Raw genomic sequence first — 17,618 nt, forward strand, 5'->3', positions numbered from 1 at the left:
AAAATACAGTATTAATGCTCTTAAAATACTTTTATTAATGATTATTATTGGAGTCTACAAAATTCAAATTATTCGCACATGATTGTTGTTTGATTGGTGTCAGTAATTCTCATTCAAAGTTTGCTCTTTCCCCTGCGACTGAGTTCGGCCCTGATCAGACCGGAGGGTTTGTCGACTGGTTGGAAGACCTCGATGCTCTTGTCGCCAGAAGTCAGCTTGGCGGGGAACTTGGTAAAGTCCACGTTGAAGTAGTGCTTGTTTGGCATCACCATCGAAATTTTGGTAATCTAGAAATAAACAATATCTGTTTACAAATCATGGAAATCTAACTGACCCACAAGAGTTCAAAAGATATTGACATAACCTAAACATATGAGTAATAAAACATGTACCCGCGACCACTAGGAACGATTAAATATTGTTTTAGTTTCATATTACTGATATGTCTCAATAACATATTCCAATGGCATAGTGCACAAAGGAAGATACAAATTACGAGTATATTTTTATTATGAATTTTTCTCAAAACACAATAAAAAATGTAAAAAAAGAACAAGAAGATTCCAAATTTATATTTTCCAGGTAAACCGTAAATAAAGCAATTAGGTACTGTAGCAGCATTCTATTCTTATATAACGATGGATATATATTAAACAAATGACAATACTACAAAACAGATGAAGAGAAAGGGATTAATGAAAATCAATGAAATGTTGAAACAGTTTAATAAATATCTTGTCATTTAAACCATTTTTTTTTTAATCTTCAAAATGATTAATAGTATCAATTAAATTTCGAAGAATAAATGAAAACCTTAAGCACAAGAACACACATAAGACGAGGGAAAAGATATCAAATAAGACTCCCCTTTATAAAAAAAAACAGAATAAGAAGTTTTTGATGTACGGAGCAATGGAGATATTTGAAAAATCACCAAATTACTTATTTTCATTATTAATTTTAATTTTAAATTGTGAAAATATGTAATTAATTTATATTTATGTTTATATATTATAAGGATTGTATTAGGACACAGGCAGCTATCATTATTTAAAAAAAATATATTAATACACATGTGGGTAGGAGAAATAGTAAGGATATCTCGGGAGGACATGGTACGATCAAGCCAATCAAATGAATGAGTAGGAGTTGAAATTACAGAAGAAATGGTATTGTACAAAAATGTGTGAGATGCATCGATAAAATGAAAATAAAAGAGTTTACTTCATGTTAAATACATTTAAGGATCAAAGCAAAAATGTATACAAATATCAGTCTGCCTGTAGGTATTAGAAATGCAAAGTCATGTAAATTTCTCGCGAAACGTCAATTACCAATTAAATTATCTTTTTTTTTGTATTAGGCAATTCACCCTAAACGAGCGCTACAAACGCGGTGGGCAATTGATTTGTATTTACGCAAATTTGCACTTAGGTACCTACCACTTTTGTGCGCTATGCTGAATGTTGTTTCAAATAATTTGTACAGTAATACCTAACGATTAATAATTTCATTAATAAAACTTAATTTTTTTGTTTTCACCTTAAAACATTTAAAAAATCAGTAGATATTGTACAGTTAGGAGCGGAATGAGAGGTTGGTCGGATACTAGTGACAGTTACGACATATAGAAATACTTATATTTTATTTAGTTTTGAAAAAAAAACTCATCAAAAAATCACCAGATTTCAAAACTTCATTTGAATTTTTAATTCAAATAATAACAGGAATCACTGGTTAAAGTGATTGTAAGTAATGACCCTTAACAATCTTCATTATAACCAGGTTATTTTTCCTGGTGATATAATAAGTTATGTATTCACTGACAGAATAATAAATATAGGTATGTGTTTAAATCGGCCAGATTTAAAGTTTTTAAAGCATAAAATTACATTTAATTTAATAACGAAATTACAGTCTTAAAAACAAAAAAAAATCTATATTTTAGTACCTACTTAGTTAAAAAGTCAGCAAGAAATACGGTTCGATTAAAACGGTTGTTTTACCACAAATAGCATACCGTTTCCGCACTAAAAAACGCAAGAAAGTTTTTTCATTTATTTGTCACTGTGAATGAACAGCAAATGAACCCAAAATGACAAAAGCAATACTAACTGTTACCAACGGTTATTCTCGCTATCAAATTAAAGAAGACTGAAGACGTTTTTTTTTAAATAGGAGCTTTGTCAATGAAATAATTACTAGTAATACATATATTTGTACTACAAAACAAATATTTTCCTTGTGGTATTTTATCTTCTTTCAAGTTCAACGGACGATAAAAAATGCACTGTAGTAAACAGATAACTCAAATGTACGTGCATTGTAATGTATTTGTTTATTTGATTACCGGGTGCGGTTTATGTTTCTGCAAATTGAATGGACTGTTTCCTTTAATTTAAAAAAACTAAGTTATTTGGTTCCCTGAGAAATTTTCAATTTTAGCTTTGCTGTGATTAGGATCAAACCACACAAGATTTTTTACACTTTTAAATACGTAAGACAAAAAACAGTAAAGACAATGCGAAATTATATTAGATATCATAAAAATGAGAAAAAAATCAATATTATATTGATGTGAAGAGTTGTAAAGTAACAAATTAATCAAAAATCGAACTGATAATCGAATCGAATGACGATAGCCAACCTTCGTTAGGAGAAGACCTCAGATGAATAACAAGTAATTACTAGCCAGCAAAAGCATTTGAAAAATGTGGAGCAAACAATCTGGAATCTAGTCCAATACTTTTATGTAAAATTAAATGGATACATGTATTTCTTGGTAGGAATGTTCTCGTAAGCTCAAAAACTAGCATTGACATACAAATTTGGGACAGAAAAACCTCTCACCGTTTTTGTTGCTTTTAATCTGTCGCTTTATGGTGTATAAGAATCGTAATCGTATTATAATGTTGCTTGTCATAGTGTGTAAAATTTATAGAACCTAAAAATATGGGATGGACGGTTACATTTGGGTGGATTCATTGGCTTTAAACCGCAGTAGGTAGTTTATTACGTTTTCAGATTAATATTTTGAGGAATGGTATTAATTAAATAATATGGTAAATTTATAATTTAAACGAGCATGTCATATCTATATATAGATAAGACACCAATCGCTCGAGTGGTTAGGAGGCAGAAAAGCTGTGCTGATGCCAGTGCTCACCATTAGACAGTTTAAACACACAGATTCCCGCCTTATGGCATACTTTCTTCACCAAGTATATAAGACTCATTCTCTTAGAATAGTTTCCGCCTTTATGGGATACTTACTTGGCTGACATTGTCCAGAACCGTCTGCTCCGCCAGGTAAAGCGTGTTCTGCACGGACGGTGAGGCTACGCCCGTCCGCGTGTTCCCCGCGAAATTGTCCAGGATAGCGTCCTTCACCTTGTGCCAGGCCCCGTTGAAGTCCACGCCCTCGTGCGTGCTGTACACCCAGCTGGCGTCCACCACCGTGCTGAAGATGCGGTCTCCGGCCTCCGGGAGGGTGGTATAGTCGTCGCGGACGAAGTTCTCGAAGCTGGACTGAGTCGTCTTCAGGACTCTGAGGCCGGTCAGAGAAGAGGTAACAACGATGGGTCCTGAAAAAAAAAGTTTTAGAAGGATTACTGCAAAAGCCCCCTCGTCGTTAACATAACTAATACTGCGTGCGACAATTTTCTTGGCTTCCAAGGTGACGCGCCATGTTACCATTTGAATATTTAAGTTATTTTGTAGTTTTGAAATTAAGTTAAATAAATATTAATTTTAAATTTATTAAAACGCGGAGAAAGTCTGTCTTAAAGAAATTAGCTTTAATACTCGACTTTGCAAGATAGTTTGCAAGAAATGGGTGTGCGTCCTGTCTGTTTATTTTCAGTTAAACTGATTTTTCGAAGCACCGTAGGTGTTAATAGAAAAATTGCAGCGAGCTAACAATCTGCACTCGTACCGTCACGTAGATTTCGAAGTCATGAGTCAATAGTCCGAATAAGGTCCTGAGAAGCTTGCAATATATGCCAAAATCTGAATTTTGTTATAAAGAACATTTTCTAGAAAGGAAGTGAGAGCTTACCATTGCGCGTTTGCGAAACATTCGTAGACCTCAAAGCAATAGGTTTAAAAACGAAAGCGTGATTATGTGCATCCTGTCCCTTCCTGATCCTTTCCCAGGGAGATTCGTCAATTTTGATATTCACAGAAACGATGTGGCTGTAGGTTTCTAAGAAGTGTTTACACAACAGCACAGCAAATCCTTCAGGAGTTACAATGCCATGCTTCTTGGCAAGAACGTAGACGGTGTTCTTCTGAGTGTCTGTTGCCACAATGTCTCTATTGTCCCCTTGCTTGTAATCTCTCTGATTGTTCAGCTTGAGGATTGTGTTCACTTCAAACTCCTTGACTGTGTGCTCCAGTCCATTCTTCCTGACGTGGAGTATCTTCACGAAGCTCTTTCCATACCCCTGGTCTGTGATCTCATAGCGATCTTCCAACACCATCTTACGCCGTACTGTTTTTGCGTGGGATTCTACAACAAAACAATTTTAAATCATTGAAAAGATAACAATTTGTCACATAGTTTCAAGCACACTATGTAATCAGCTGTAGTAATTTGAAATTTAATGAAATTGAAAGACAACATAAAATATATTGAATTTGAAAAGAAACATGGTATATATTTGATTTAAAAATGTAACACGAAACAAAATATATTTTGAATTTGAAATGGTACATAATAAATTTATTTTACCTAAAAACATGGTTATCTAACTACACTAAACTTGACGAACTGACGAACTAACTACGTGCTCCGGTTATCTTGAATTTAATGTTTTCAAGTGTGCGAATATGTCATGTAATATTACATAGTACATACTCTACTCTCTACGTTGCGCCGTTTTAAAGGTCGGACTTCGACTGAACGCTGCTTTATATTTATAAGACACTTATCTAATCCCCAAAATATATCATACGTATCTTAAACAATACCGATGAAATGTAATTTAAAAATACACAAGCGAAATTAAAAATCTTTTTTTAAGTGTATGATTATTAAAAAAAATGATTTGAAAAGACGAAAGACCGGTCACTGAACTCAATCAGTACACACAAAAATATGAAATAAAGCACAACGGTACGAATCATGAAGTAAGTTTTATCGTAAATCTGTTTTCAACAGAAAAATACATTTTGAAAGGTGATCTTTGCAGCATCAAATAAGCGCAAATTTTTCTGTCTGAAATTTCAAGGTCAGCGCAACTACTTTCAGATCGAAACATCACTTCCACCATGAGCTAAACAAATTTCAAGGTCAGCACAACCACTTTCTGTGCCGTCAGATTGCAACATCACTTTCACCATGAGCTAAACAAATTTCAAAATCAGCACAACCACTTCCTGTACCGTCAGATTGCAACATCACTTCCACCGTGAGCTAAACAAATTTCAAGGTCAGCGCAACTACTTTCAGATCACTTCCACCATGAGTTAAATAAATTTCAAGGTCAGCACAACCACTTTCTGTGCCGTCAGATTGCAACATCACTTCCACCATGAGCTAAACAAATTTCATGGTCAGCGCAACTACGTTCAGATCGAAACATCACTTCCAGCGTGAGCTATACAAATTTGAAATATCTATTTATCTGTCGCAAAAAAAAACAGATAGGTACTTCATGATCGTTCAAATCAATTTTTTATTGTTCAGTAAGAAAAAAGGTTAAAATAAAGAGTTTTGATTGAAAGTCGGGTGAAACAGGGAAATCGAAAATCGAAATTCGAAAAATTGCGCTCAATAACCAAAACCAGAAAACATCAAATCTAGGAAAGGCGAAATAATGCCTTCAGAAGGCAAAACGCATAGTGATAATTACACAGCAGAACTTGTTTATAAGCGGTTTTTAATCTATTTGAATTTCCATTTCGTTTTCGTGAATGAATGAATGCGGATCTTGGAAAAGGAAATCAACCCACTTCCTACCCAATCGAGAGTTGTTAGCGCGGTTGACTCCAGTCCCTGGAGAGGAAGATTCACTCCTCAGTCAAACCAAAAAATATTTAAATACATCCGTTAATAAAAATAGAGATATTGATTTATTTCTCAAAATGAATAATAATGTTATTGAATATATGAAAGAAAAACCTAAAATTATACAATATAGATAGATACTTATAGATTTTTGTTTGGTACCTCTTAGAAGCATGTAATTGACTTGAATGCGTAATGCGGCTTATCAAATAGTATTTACTAACCGATTAATCATTATATTGATTCAATTTGCATTTAATTTAGCAATCTGTCGACCATCGCTGTTCGTTTCAATTCGATTTGTAATCGCTGTTATCCTTATCAACGTGAAAATTGTGATTACATTGCCTATTAATAAATTCCTATACAAGGACACCACGCTGGATAACAACTGGATTGAAAAATGTAACGTCATCCAATGGCGCTCAAGAGAAACTATGCTAAAAGGTGCCAAAAAACTAACTTGGTTGACGATGTAAAGTTGGGCGGAAACCATAGATAATAGAAATAATATATGATGGCGTAGAAGCGTGCCGACTGTCGCCGAGCTACTACCAAACTGCATATATATTAATAATGGTTCATAGCCCATCTTCCTTGTTTCTTTTATTTATGGAATTGACAGAAGCCGTTTAAGGGGAAGCAGATTAGTGTGACAACAGTTTTATTTTTATTTACCTGTGTTCACAGTTCATAATAATGGTTACAATAATTAACTGAGCATAAAAAGTCCCGTATTAACTCGACCGTTTTTTACTTCGTTTGTAAATTTGTTGGTAGGTTTCGTTTCAGTTTCAAGATGGTAGTCGTTTAAATGGTTCGGTAAAGATTATTTTTTCAGATGTGATATCGTTGTGTTTATTTGGACTTTCTTATTCGCATTTTTTACAACATTACGGTACCTATCTGCGTGAAGAAAGTTTAAAAGGAATATTGAAATAGTGACGTTTCTTTGGACAAAAGGTATAATTCAAAAAAAAATTACACATACCTCGTTCCTCGTGTACTTAGAAATACTTTAGAACTTTATCAACTAACGATACATTGCAACATGACAATAAACTTGTACAATAAATTGTACATCGATTAGAAGTCAGATAAATTAATTTTCTCCAGCTCCGTTACTTCTTGTCAACAAGATTTGGTTGGCTCTAAATTACTGTCGAGATATTTCCATTATTTGCACATCTTTTTAGTTTTAAGTAAGACATGTGTATTTTATTAGAACATATAAATGTTGTAATGTTTGCCGTAAACAAAGTTACGATTACAGCCATTGGATTAATTAAACATGTTTGACTCATTTCGAACGTTATGAAGGTATTCGGTACCTATTTAACGTGTGTAGTTTTAATAATCGTAATGACACGCCATTTCCTAACAAACTATCAGTACATTCAGAATATATTTGAACAAATGTTCACGCATCTGAGCTTATCCTAATAAATATATAGACGAAATGCGAAAATATCAGAATTTTTATGAACACATATTCCAACATCCCCGTCAAAGGCCTGCAGTCCCATTTTTAACAGGAATACGAATAAATTGAACAGATAATTAATAAATTTCTAATATTTTATATATGTAAGTTAATAAAAAAAACGGTTGCTTAACTCTTTTAAATAATAGAAAAACAAATGGAATTCATGCAGGCCTCTTTATACGCCAAAAAAACTAAAATTATGCACATCAGATCTCCACACGCCAGATGTAATGTAATTCCTTCATTATATACACACACATTTGACTGCATACATAAAAATGTTGCACAGCCCTGTTCATGTGAAACCATTGATTTTGTCAAAAGTTATGTATATTTGGGTGTTACTATTGACTGCTACATGAAATGGGATGTACACATTGCTAATGTTTGTAAACGTCTACGAGCTATTGTGGGTAGGATTTATAAAATAAAATATTTCGTACCTATAAGTACTTTAAAGTTAATCTACTTATCTCTGGCTGAATCCACTATACGTTATGGAATTACTTCTTGGGGACATTCTTGTAAAACTAATATAAGCTATATACAAACATTACAAAACTCCATTATAAAATTGTTAATCCATAAATATGACAATTAACACAGAAGTAACATTAAATTAATATACAAGTCCCTGAATGTTTTACCTGTCAGAGGATTATTGTTTTATAATATTGTAAGTCAAAATGTTATATTGTCTGATTCATTGTATAGGGAAAGAGTTTGCCATAAACATAACACAAGATTCACTCAAAATGAAGGACTGGTAGTTCCAAAATGTACTAATAAATATGGTGAAAGAACTTTAAACTATATAGTACCCAAAATCTTTAACCTATTACCAATGACAATTAAAAATAATAACATGTATACTGCTAATGTTAAATATAATCTAAGGAAATGGTTATTGGATAATAATGATCTATACTGATGCCCCTGAAATGGAATTCATATTCTTAGAAAATGGAAAAACAATTATTTTGTAATACCTGACTACCTACCTCTATTTATGAAACTATTGATGTACTTGTTGATAATACTAATTTGTTCATACATTTATTTTTACTTGCTTATTATATAAGGCTTTTATGTTGCTATTTAAACTTTTCTGCAATGTAACCAATTTATGTAATTATGTACCGTTCAAATTGTATCTTATGAGTGTATAAATGTTGTCTCTATGTCCCTGCTGACAAACTACATAAGTAGTTTAGCGGGTTTAAATGTGAATAAATAAAAAACAAATGGAATTCATCAGGATCGCCAACATACGAATCTCAACTAGACGAATCTCCAGAAAGATAAGTAATAACTAACCATAACGATATTTCCTCGAAGGCGCAGGCAGAGAGAATTGACCACCAACTAACTGTACAACTAACTGTATTTGCAAACACTCCTTGCTTTATTCACACTCATACACACTTTTCTGTTATCCTTGACAAGAGACCCGACTGGTATTTGATTCACTGGATCATACCACCACATCTTCCTCAAGCATTTCAGACTTCCTCTATCTATTTACCTGAACCAAATATAATGGATGTGTCACAAATGATTTACCTTTGTAAACATAAATTAAACTTTATCGCGACTGACGTAGTTGTATAAGAAAACCAAATAAATTGGTAGGTTTATACAATATTATAACAAAAGATACTTACACATAATGTAACTTACTATTAGAGAAAACTCCTAGATAGCCGCAATGTCAAAATATGAAAATTTGGACTAAGTTGAATTTTACCTGAGGTTTGTAATAAAGTTTTTGTGTGGGTGTAATATTATTATATGGTTAACTGTATTTAAGCTGAAATAAGTACCTAACTTGAAGCATTACCTTTTATTGACTTAGTAAACCTCTTTGATCGTATAGGTAGATACCGACTAACCATATTTCTGAAACATGAATTATTATGAAGAATTGCCGAGAGATTGTGTAGGTATATATTTATCCAAAAGAATTGCCGTGAGAATTGTGAAGGTATAACTAACTAACTAACCAACCATCACGCCGTTGCTACGCAGGGGTAGACAGAGAGGTCGGACCACCAAACACTCGATATTGGCACACACTCCTTGCCTCATTCATATTCATAGATACTTCACACATACTCTTCTTACAACAAAATGACAATACCTACACAAAAAAGTTTAATAATAAAATCAATATAATTTTGCACTGCGAACTGCGACTAGAACCGAAACTTAACAGCGACTCAAAAGACTTCACAAATGCACGTAGGTAGACTGTGGTCGTCTCATAATAGTTTTTTATAAACTTATCTTGAATGAATGATTAATGCTAGGGAATTAAAATCTAACCGTTTATAGTTCCTAGTACTAGGAAATGAGATCTGACCTTCTGACATAATTCATGAGCAATGTAAGTTGATAATGAAATTGTACAATCATGGACAGAGAACGTGACAAATTGAAAATAATTTTTAAAAAATATATTAATTTTACACAAAATTATTAATTAACTTTAGCCGCAATTAAAAATATAAGAATGACATTCACACAACAAACAAGATATTATAAAACGTCAAAACAACAACTGTTGTCCCCTGCTGCTATTCAGCTTTCTACCTACCAATTCCCATAGACAAATCTACCAAATACGGATAGTTCTGTTATAATCACTCGTTCTTTATCGTAAACAATGCATGTAGTAGCAAGAGAGGGTAAAACGGTACTCATAGCAGCAAAATCATAGAACTAGTTATGTAATATTGCTTGGATAAACTAGTTAATGAGAAACGCATGTCCAATTTAAACTTGCCAATCGCGTTTCCAACTAGGTAAGTAGGTACTACAAACAGTAAGTAGGGACACGGTACTTACTTCTAATCATCTAATTGATACAAATAGGTTGTTTTAAACTAGTATTAACCGTGTTCCTATTTTCTGTATATATGATAAAATAATGAAATGAATATTTAATATCACAAAGAAAAAGCAAATAATAGATTCCTGGACGAGAATCTGTAACTGAACTCACCAGCTAGACGTCGATCTCCGACGAGAAGTGGTTGCACTATGATGTATGAAGTATTATTTAAATAAAATAATCGACTCGGCACTATATAACAAGTTTAGTCGGCTGTTATCTTCCTCGTTGGGGCATCATATTAAAATGATTATCATACCGGATTTATTATTGGGCAGCGTATTCCGCTGCCTCAAATGTTTTGTTTATTCGTAGATCTGTGATGAAATAATGGTGTAGATTCTTACGTCAATAATTTTACAATTCTAAGATAACAATATTGAGATTGACATCATAGAAACTGGTAGAAAAAAATACTGATATTTTCAAATTTATCAGATTTTCATCATTAAATTTTGTTTTAGAAAAAGTAAGTGAAATGTATGAAAAATGGCAATCGGACCAAACAGAACACTTTTGAAAAGTTGTATAAAATCATAAAAAGTAATATAAAGTCATGAAAAGTGATACAAAGTCATGCAAAGTGATAAAACTACGTTACCTTAGTTATTCGATTAATTTTTTCATCACTTATAATGACTTTATATAACAAAAGTGTTCTGTTTTGTCACTTTGTTGTACAGTCATGGAACAAATAAAACAATTTTTTATTTTATTTCTTAAAAAACATTTCTGAGTTAAAAATCACCTAATTACAATTTTAAAATGAATAAAATCTAAAAAAAAAATTTTAGAAAAATTAAGCATAATGGTTGAAGAAATGGAACACCGGACCAAATAGACAAATAGAATACTTTTGTATAGTGGTATAAATCAAGTGATATAAAGTCATTAAAAATGATATAAAGTCTAGAAAAGTGCTATAAATTCATGCAAAGTGATTTTAAAAACTACGTCACCTAGATTATTAGATTAGTTTTTTTTTCATTAAAAGTGTTATGTTTTGTCACTTTTTTGTATAGTCATGGAACAGATAAAACCAAAATAAATAATTTTTTTTTAATTTTAGAGTTACAAATAACCTATTTTAAGATCTCCTACTACCATTTCTATTACTTGTGTGTATATCATGGAGGACTAACAAGCCGAAGAATTATAGAATATATAGAAATTATGTGTTATGCGGAAAGGAGAGACATTTAAATGTAACAAAGATAATAAAAACTGAAGAAAAATAGAAAATAACCGAAAACACAAAGTATTAAATTATAATAAATACTGACAATTAAACAAATATTTACAAAATTAATAATATTTTGAAAATCTACAGAAAAAAATTTGCTGCGCAAAAATTAACTATTATTTAATTGCTTTCACACTAGGAGCGTTGGGTAGGAAAAGGTTAAATCCATTCAATATTATTTTACTATTGTTATTGTGGTAAATTGTGAGAAAAAATAGTAATATTTGTGGTATCAGATTAAAAACTTACTATGTGTCTAACAGGAACATAAAATTATTTACCAATGATGATAACGATGTACTATGTACATTTGTATTTTTACAAATGTACAGTACGACAAAAAATCTATAAATTTATTCAGAACGTATTCAAAAAAATATCGCTGTGGAGACACCAAATTACTCACATTATCTTTGAAATTTATTTGAGTATAATAATGAATCTGTGAATTTAATTTCATTTTAACATCTAAAAATGGTTACTTTGATACGTAAATTTAAGAAAAACTAAAAAAAATCGCCTTTTATGTAATTATCTTTCATGCAAAGCAATACAAAAATAAAAAGTTTAAACGTAAAATTTTAGAATCATCTCCTTTCGGAACTTAACTAATTTCCGAATACCGCTTAGAAAAAGTAAAAAAATGTCCTTGGACCATTGTGCTTTTTTAAATTACAATTATTCTGTGATCCATCTTGGTGAAGTAAGTACCACGTTAAAGTACAATGAAAACAGAAACATTGGAGCTCTCAAAACTGGGTAAAACCATGTGCAGATTTACAAACAAATATTTTTTTTGTATCTATATAATATTATTTATAACAACATTTACAAGAATCTATCCACACATAGGATACATTAATTTTCATACATCTAAATAAATATTATAATTTTAAAAAAAATATATATACCAGAAAAAAGTACAAAAAAATAAGAGACAATAGAGACACAAGAGACATACATTGAGACGCAAGAATTACATAATATAATCAGCGCAACATATTTTTAGCAGTAGCAGAAATTTTTTTTCTGAATCCATATAATATCGACGAAAATGTCTACTTCAGCACACTTATTCTTATCATATAGTCGATACATTTGGCTCAGAGGGCTAAAATAGGCGATATTTTTTTTATGTTTTCAGGTGGAACATGCTATGGCGTCTTAAACAATGGGAATTGGGAACATTTATTTCAACTTTGCTAAGACATCATGCAATATCGTGATGGCCGTGAATTATTTTGTGTAAACATATTATTAAGTGGTTGTCGTATGATCTATGATGGTTATGTAGACCACATTTGAAAGATAATAGTAACAATAATAAAGATAGCAGTCTTAGCATTTTTTAACCTATTCTACAATGTTTTCTATAATGTGGATTCCACGTAATGCTTCCATATTCAAGTTTACTTCTAATTAAGGGACTGTAAAGGGTTAACATTGATTGAGGATCTTTGAAAGGCTTACATATTTTGTGAATAAATCCCATAATTTTAAGTGATTTGCACTTAATGTCATTAATATGTACATCAAATATGAATTTAGAATCAAAAGTGATTCCTATATCTCTTATGGAAGACACTGTTTTAAGAATAATAATCAACAGCGTAGGAAAAATTCTTTATAATTCTATTTCGGATGAACTTTAAAGTTAAACATTGACAGTACACCAGTTATGTAGTGTGAGGAGATCATTTTTAAGCAGCTGATGATCGGAAACAGACTTAATTTTACGAAAAATTTTAATATAGTCGGCCAAAAAGCATAATCACAGATTAATTTTATACCATGGTCTTTCATGAATATTAGAGAAAAAGGTGCCAAGATTTGACCCCTGTGGTACACCAAAAGTTACAAATATGGGAGATGTTTGTATCCATTGAAAAGAACTAGTTGTGTTCTGTTATATAAATATGATTTCTCCCAGCGAAATAGGTCTCCATGTATTCGTATTTGATGAAGCTTTTTAGTAAGATGGAGTGGTTAACTTTATCAAACAATTTTGGAAATCAGTAGAAATTGCAACTACTTGTAATCTTTCATGAAAAGAAATACACACATAATTACAAAATTCCAAAAGATTTGAATTGACAGATCTGTGAGGAACAAACCCATGTTGCCTGACGCAGAGAAAGGGTTCAAAGGGTGATAAAATATTTTTTTTTATATTACAGAGATTCAAAAACATTGGCAAAACATGATACTATACTAATTCGTGTGTATTTTTTTAAGATTGGTCACCTGATTTAAATACTGGTACCACATGTGCCTCTTTCCACAAGTCAGGAAAAGTTATCGTGGTTAAAGATTCATTAAACATAATAAAAAAGCTGTAAGCATAAAGAATCTGCACAGCAATTGACAAAGAAAGAAGGAATTTCATCAGGCCCAGGGGACCTTTACCGGAATTTACTCAAATAAACATTTTACTTTATCTGCACTAATATGTATTTAACTAGATTGCTTTGGTTGTGTTTATTTATGTTTGACATTGAATCATTAGTAGGTGATTCCAACGTGGTATAAACAGATGACAAATATTTAAAGAATATGTTTGCTACTTTAGGAAAACAATTTATTTTCGTAAAGATTTTGAGACCACTTTCGACAGAGTTGATTTATAACACGCACTTAGTATTTTTTTCCATTTTCCTTAAATTAGAGAATTCATTATAATCTAACGGGTTACTAATTTTTTTACCTTAGTCCAAAAGTCTAACTTTGTTTTACAAATAAAAATATATAAATTTGTTTTAGACCACTTTCATTTTAATTACACTCTACCGGTTTCGGAAGCACCCTTCCTTCGTCAGGAGAATATTAAAACTAACCTATGATACAAAATATATACAGATTTTATTTTATATATCTGTCAATATTTTGTACCATAGGTTATTTTTAATATCCTCTTAACGAAGAAAGGATGCTTCCCAAACCGGTAGAGTGTAATCAAAATTAAAGTGGTCTAAAACAAATTTATATCTTTTTATTTGAAAATTATGAAGAGCCACAAAGTAAATGCTTATTACAAATATGTAACTTTATTTTGTTTTCTTAAGAAGAGCAATCAATTGCTGATTAAATCAGACAGGGACACAATATTGATTTTTTGATTTAATAACATACTTAAAAAAAAATAATTATTTCCCGCAATTTTTCATTAAACAAGAAAACCATTCTATTCACATTCCTATTTTTAAAAAGAGTTATCTTATTAACGGACAGTAGATCCTATTGACATTAATCGTAGTTTTCCTTCCTGACGTATATATTTTGAAACATTTATATTATTTTCTAAAAAATTATTTTCATTTTTTTAAAGTTAATTTCAAATGAAGGGTGATAATGATTTAATTTGGTTTTAAATCATTAATTGATTTAAGTCTGGTGATATATCGTATATCTATCTTAACATTGTCAGATAAAACAAGGTCTAGTAAATTTTCATTTGTATTCAGTACATAATTGAATTGATTTAAATTACAAATTGATGAAAGGTTGATAAGACTGTGTGCTTTCAGGCTTTTATAATTAGAGGGGGAAAGAACATAATTTTTTAATGAAGTGTCAGGTAACCATTTAATTTCCGGTAGTTTCAAATCACCAATAATAATTAACTGCGAATTGGAATTTGAATGCTTTAAATACAGATCATGTAATTCCAACAGTAATACTAGGAGGAATTTATAGAACGCAAATAAATAAATTCGAGAGGTTGTACAGACGAAACCCGACTTTCAGCAATCGGCAACTTTGGATTGCGAAACAAAATGCTTACAAGGAAGAAGTAACGCAGAAAAAAATCTAACTTTTGGTGTGAACAAATTGAGGCAGAAAAGGACCCTCGAAAAATGTGGCAAAATATAAAAACTTTATGTGGAGAGAGCAACATCAAGATTGATTCCTCTCTTGAAGCGGATAGTCTTGCGACATATTTTAGGAGTAAAGTCGAAAAAATTCGGGCTCTCGGTGGGGTAGGATTGCCTTCTGTCGCAGCAACAACTCCGCTCACTGGTAACTTCACTACTTTTGCAGCAGTAACGGAAGAAGATGTCGTACGTTCTGTGAAGTCTTGCCCAAACAAGCAATGCGCTCAAGACCCCATACCGACCTGGCTCTTAAAGAAATGTCTCCCGGATATAGCACCTGTAATTACCGAAATTATCCGGAAGTCTCTTGTAAATTCACTTGTACCGGGTTCACTTAAAAAATCAATTATAACTCCAATACTAAAAAAACAAAATCTTAATACTGATAATACAGATAATTACAGGCCAATATCCAACCTACCATTCCTATCAAAACTGCTTGAGAAAATCGTTGCCAAACAATTAGTGGGGTACTTGGACTCCGTTGGTCTGTTTGCCAAAAATCAATCCGCTTATCGACGGTTTCATTCAACGGAAACTGTTCTTTTGCGGGTTGTTTCAGACTCGATCATCGGGATGGAAGCAGGTAAGTTGGGTTTGATATCTGTTCTTGACATGAGTGCGGCATTTGACACAGTAGATCATAGTATTTTACTAAATGTGCTTGAAACCGAATTTGGCGTTCGAGGTGATGCACTCCAATGGATGACATCGTACCTGTCTGGACGAGTAGCCTCAGTAACTTTCAATAAAGGTACATCACCTGAAACTCCCATAGAATTTGGAGTTCCCCAGGGTTCTGTCCTAGGCCCCATTCTCTTCATTCTCTATACGAATCGTCTTGAACGACTAATTCACTCAGCCGGCTTTGAATCACAAGGCTACGCAGATGATCGTTTGATTTTCAAGTTTTGTTCTCCGGACGAAAAAGACGTCCTTAAAAACGAGGTGGTTAGCCTCATTAACACGATCTCAAGTTGGATGTCTGTCAATAAACTTAAACTAAATCCCACAAAGACAGAATTTATGTGGATAGCTTCCCCTGGAAGGCAAGCTCTCCTTGACTTCAGTCCAATCCGTATTCAGGATACGGATATAATCCCTTCTGCAGAAATAAAATTTCTAGGTTTCACTATGGACAATATTCTTTCTCTTGAATCGCAAATTTCAAAAGCTGTGAGTTCTGGTTTTTTCCATTTAAGGCAGATAAAATCAATCAGGAGATGCCTTCCCTCTGATGGAGCAAAGTCACTCATAAATTCGTTCGTCGTCTCACGTATGGACTATTGCAATAGTGCATATGCCGGCCTACCTCAGATACAAATCAATAGAATCCAGTCAGTTTTTAATGCTGCGGCAAGAATGATTTTTTGTGAATCTAAGTATTGCCGTATAACCCCACTTCTAAGGGATCGCCTTCACTGGCTTCGATGCCCTGAAAGAATAGAGTTTAAGATCTGCTTAATGACCTTCAAAGCATTGCAAGGAATGGCGCCAGCATATATATCGGAACTATGTATCCGACAAAACTTAAGCAATAGACAGCTTACTCTAAGGTCAGCAGATCTAGATGTTAGTAATCGTCTAATCGAACTTTCTAGGTCAAATCGAGCTGTTTACTATGATCGTTCTTTTAGTGTAACAGGCCCTCTCATCTGGAATAGACTTCCCTCAGCTCTTACTAATCTCCAGAATTTGGCTGAATTTAAACGAGCTTTAAAAACAAAATTATTTAAAAAATCTTACCATTTATAAATTTTAACTTCTTTTCAATATTTTATAATAAGCCATATTCTAAAACTTCCGGTAATTGTTTGGTTTCGGTTGTCTCCTTATTGTACCTTTTTAAAGTGTCTGCTCAGAAAATTCTCATTTCTGAGCACAAACTGCCTCCTGTTTTATGTTACGTTTTAGTTTTAATATTCGTGTTTTGTCCTGTCCTACTGTTATTGTTATTCTAAGTTTTGTCATCACTTTGTATAAACAGTGTATTTAGTGTTAAAATATTAGATCTGTATTGTGTAAGGCACACTGTAGGAATAATTTTAAGAACCATTAATACTGAATTACCTTTTTTTTTAAAGTTTGTTATACGAGTAGTTAAGCGCACTTGA

At 32.3% G+C, this 17,618-nt stretch overlaps 1 protein-coding gene across 3 annotated transcripts in view; it reads right to left on the reverse strand.

Moving 5' to 3' along the window:
• The window catches only part of Uro (Urate oxidase), a 23,261-nt gene continuing 5,643 nt past the window's right edge, over nt 1-17,618 (reverse strand). The window contains exons 1-4 of one of the 3 annotated variants that reach the window (XM_089651376.1): nt 10,501-10,620; nt 4,058-4,510; nt 3,274-3,584; nt 1-287 (exon numbers count right to left, since the gene is read on the reverse strand). In XM_089651376.1, coding sequence (XP_089507502.1) covers nt 114-287; nt 3,274-3,584; nt 4,058-4,481 — 909 coding nt within the window. In that variant the 5' untranslated portion in view covers nt 4,482-4,510; nt 10,501-10,620 and the 3' untranslated portion in view covers nt 1-113. Of the gene's footprint in view, nt 288-3,273; nt 3,585-4,057; nt 4,511-4,732; nt 4,871-10,500; nt 10,621-17,618 lie in introns of those variants that run through there. The other 2 variants (XM_089651374.1, XM_089651375.1) reach the window with 2 other exon arrangements.

This window comes from Hesperophylax consimilis, chromosome 4 (genome assembly GCF_061612785.1).
Source record: "Hesperophylax consimilis isolate HC1 chromosome 4, BYU_Hcon_1.0, whole genome shotgun sequence".
NCBI lineage: Eukaryota > Metazoa > Arthropoda > Insecta > Trichoptera > Limnephilidae > Hesperophylax > Hesperophylax consimilis.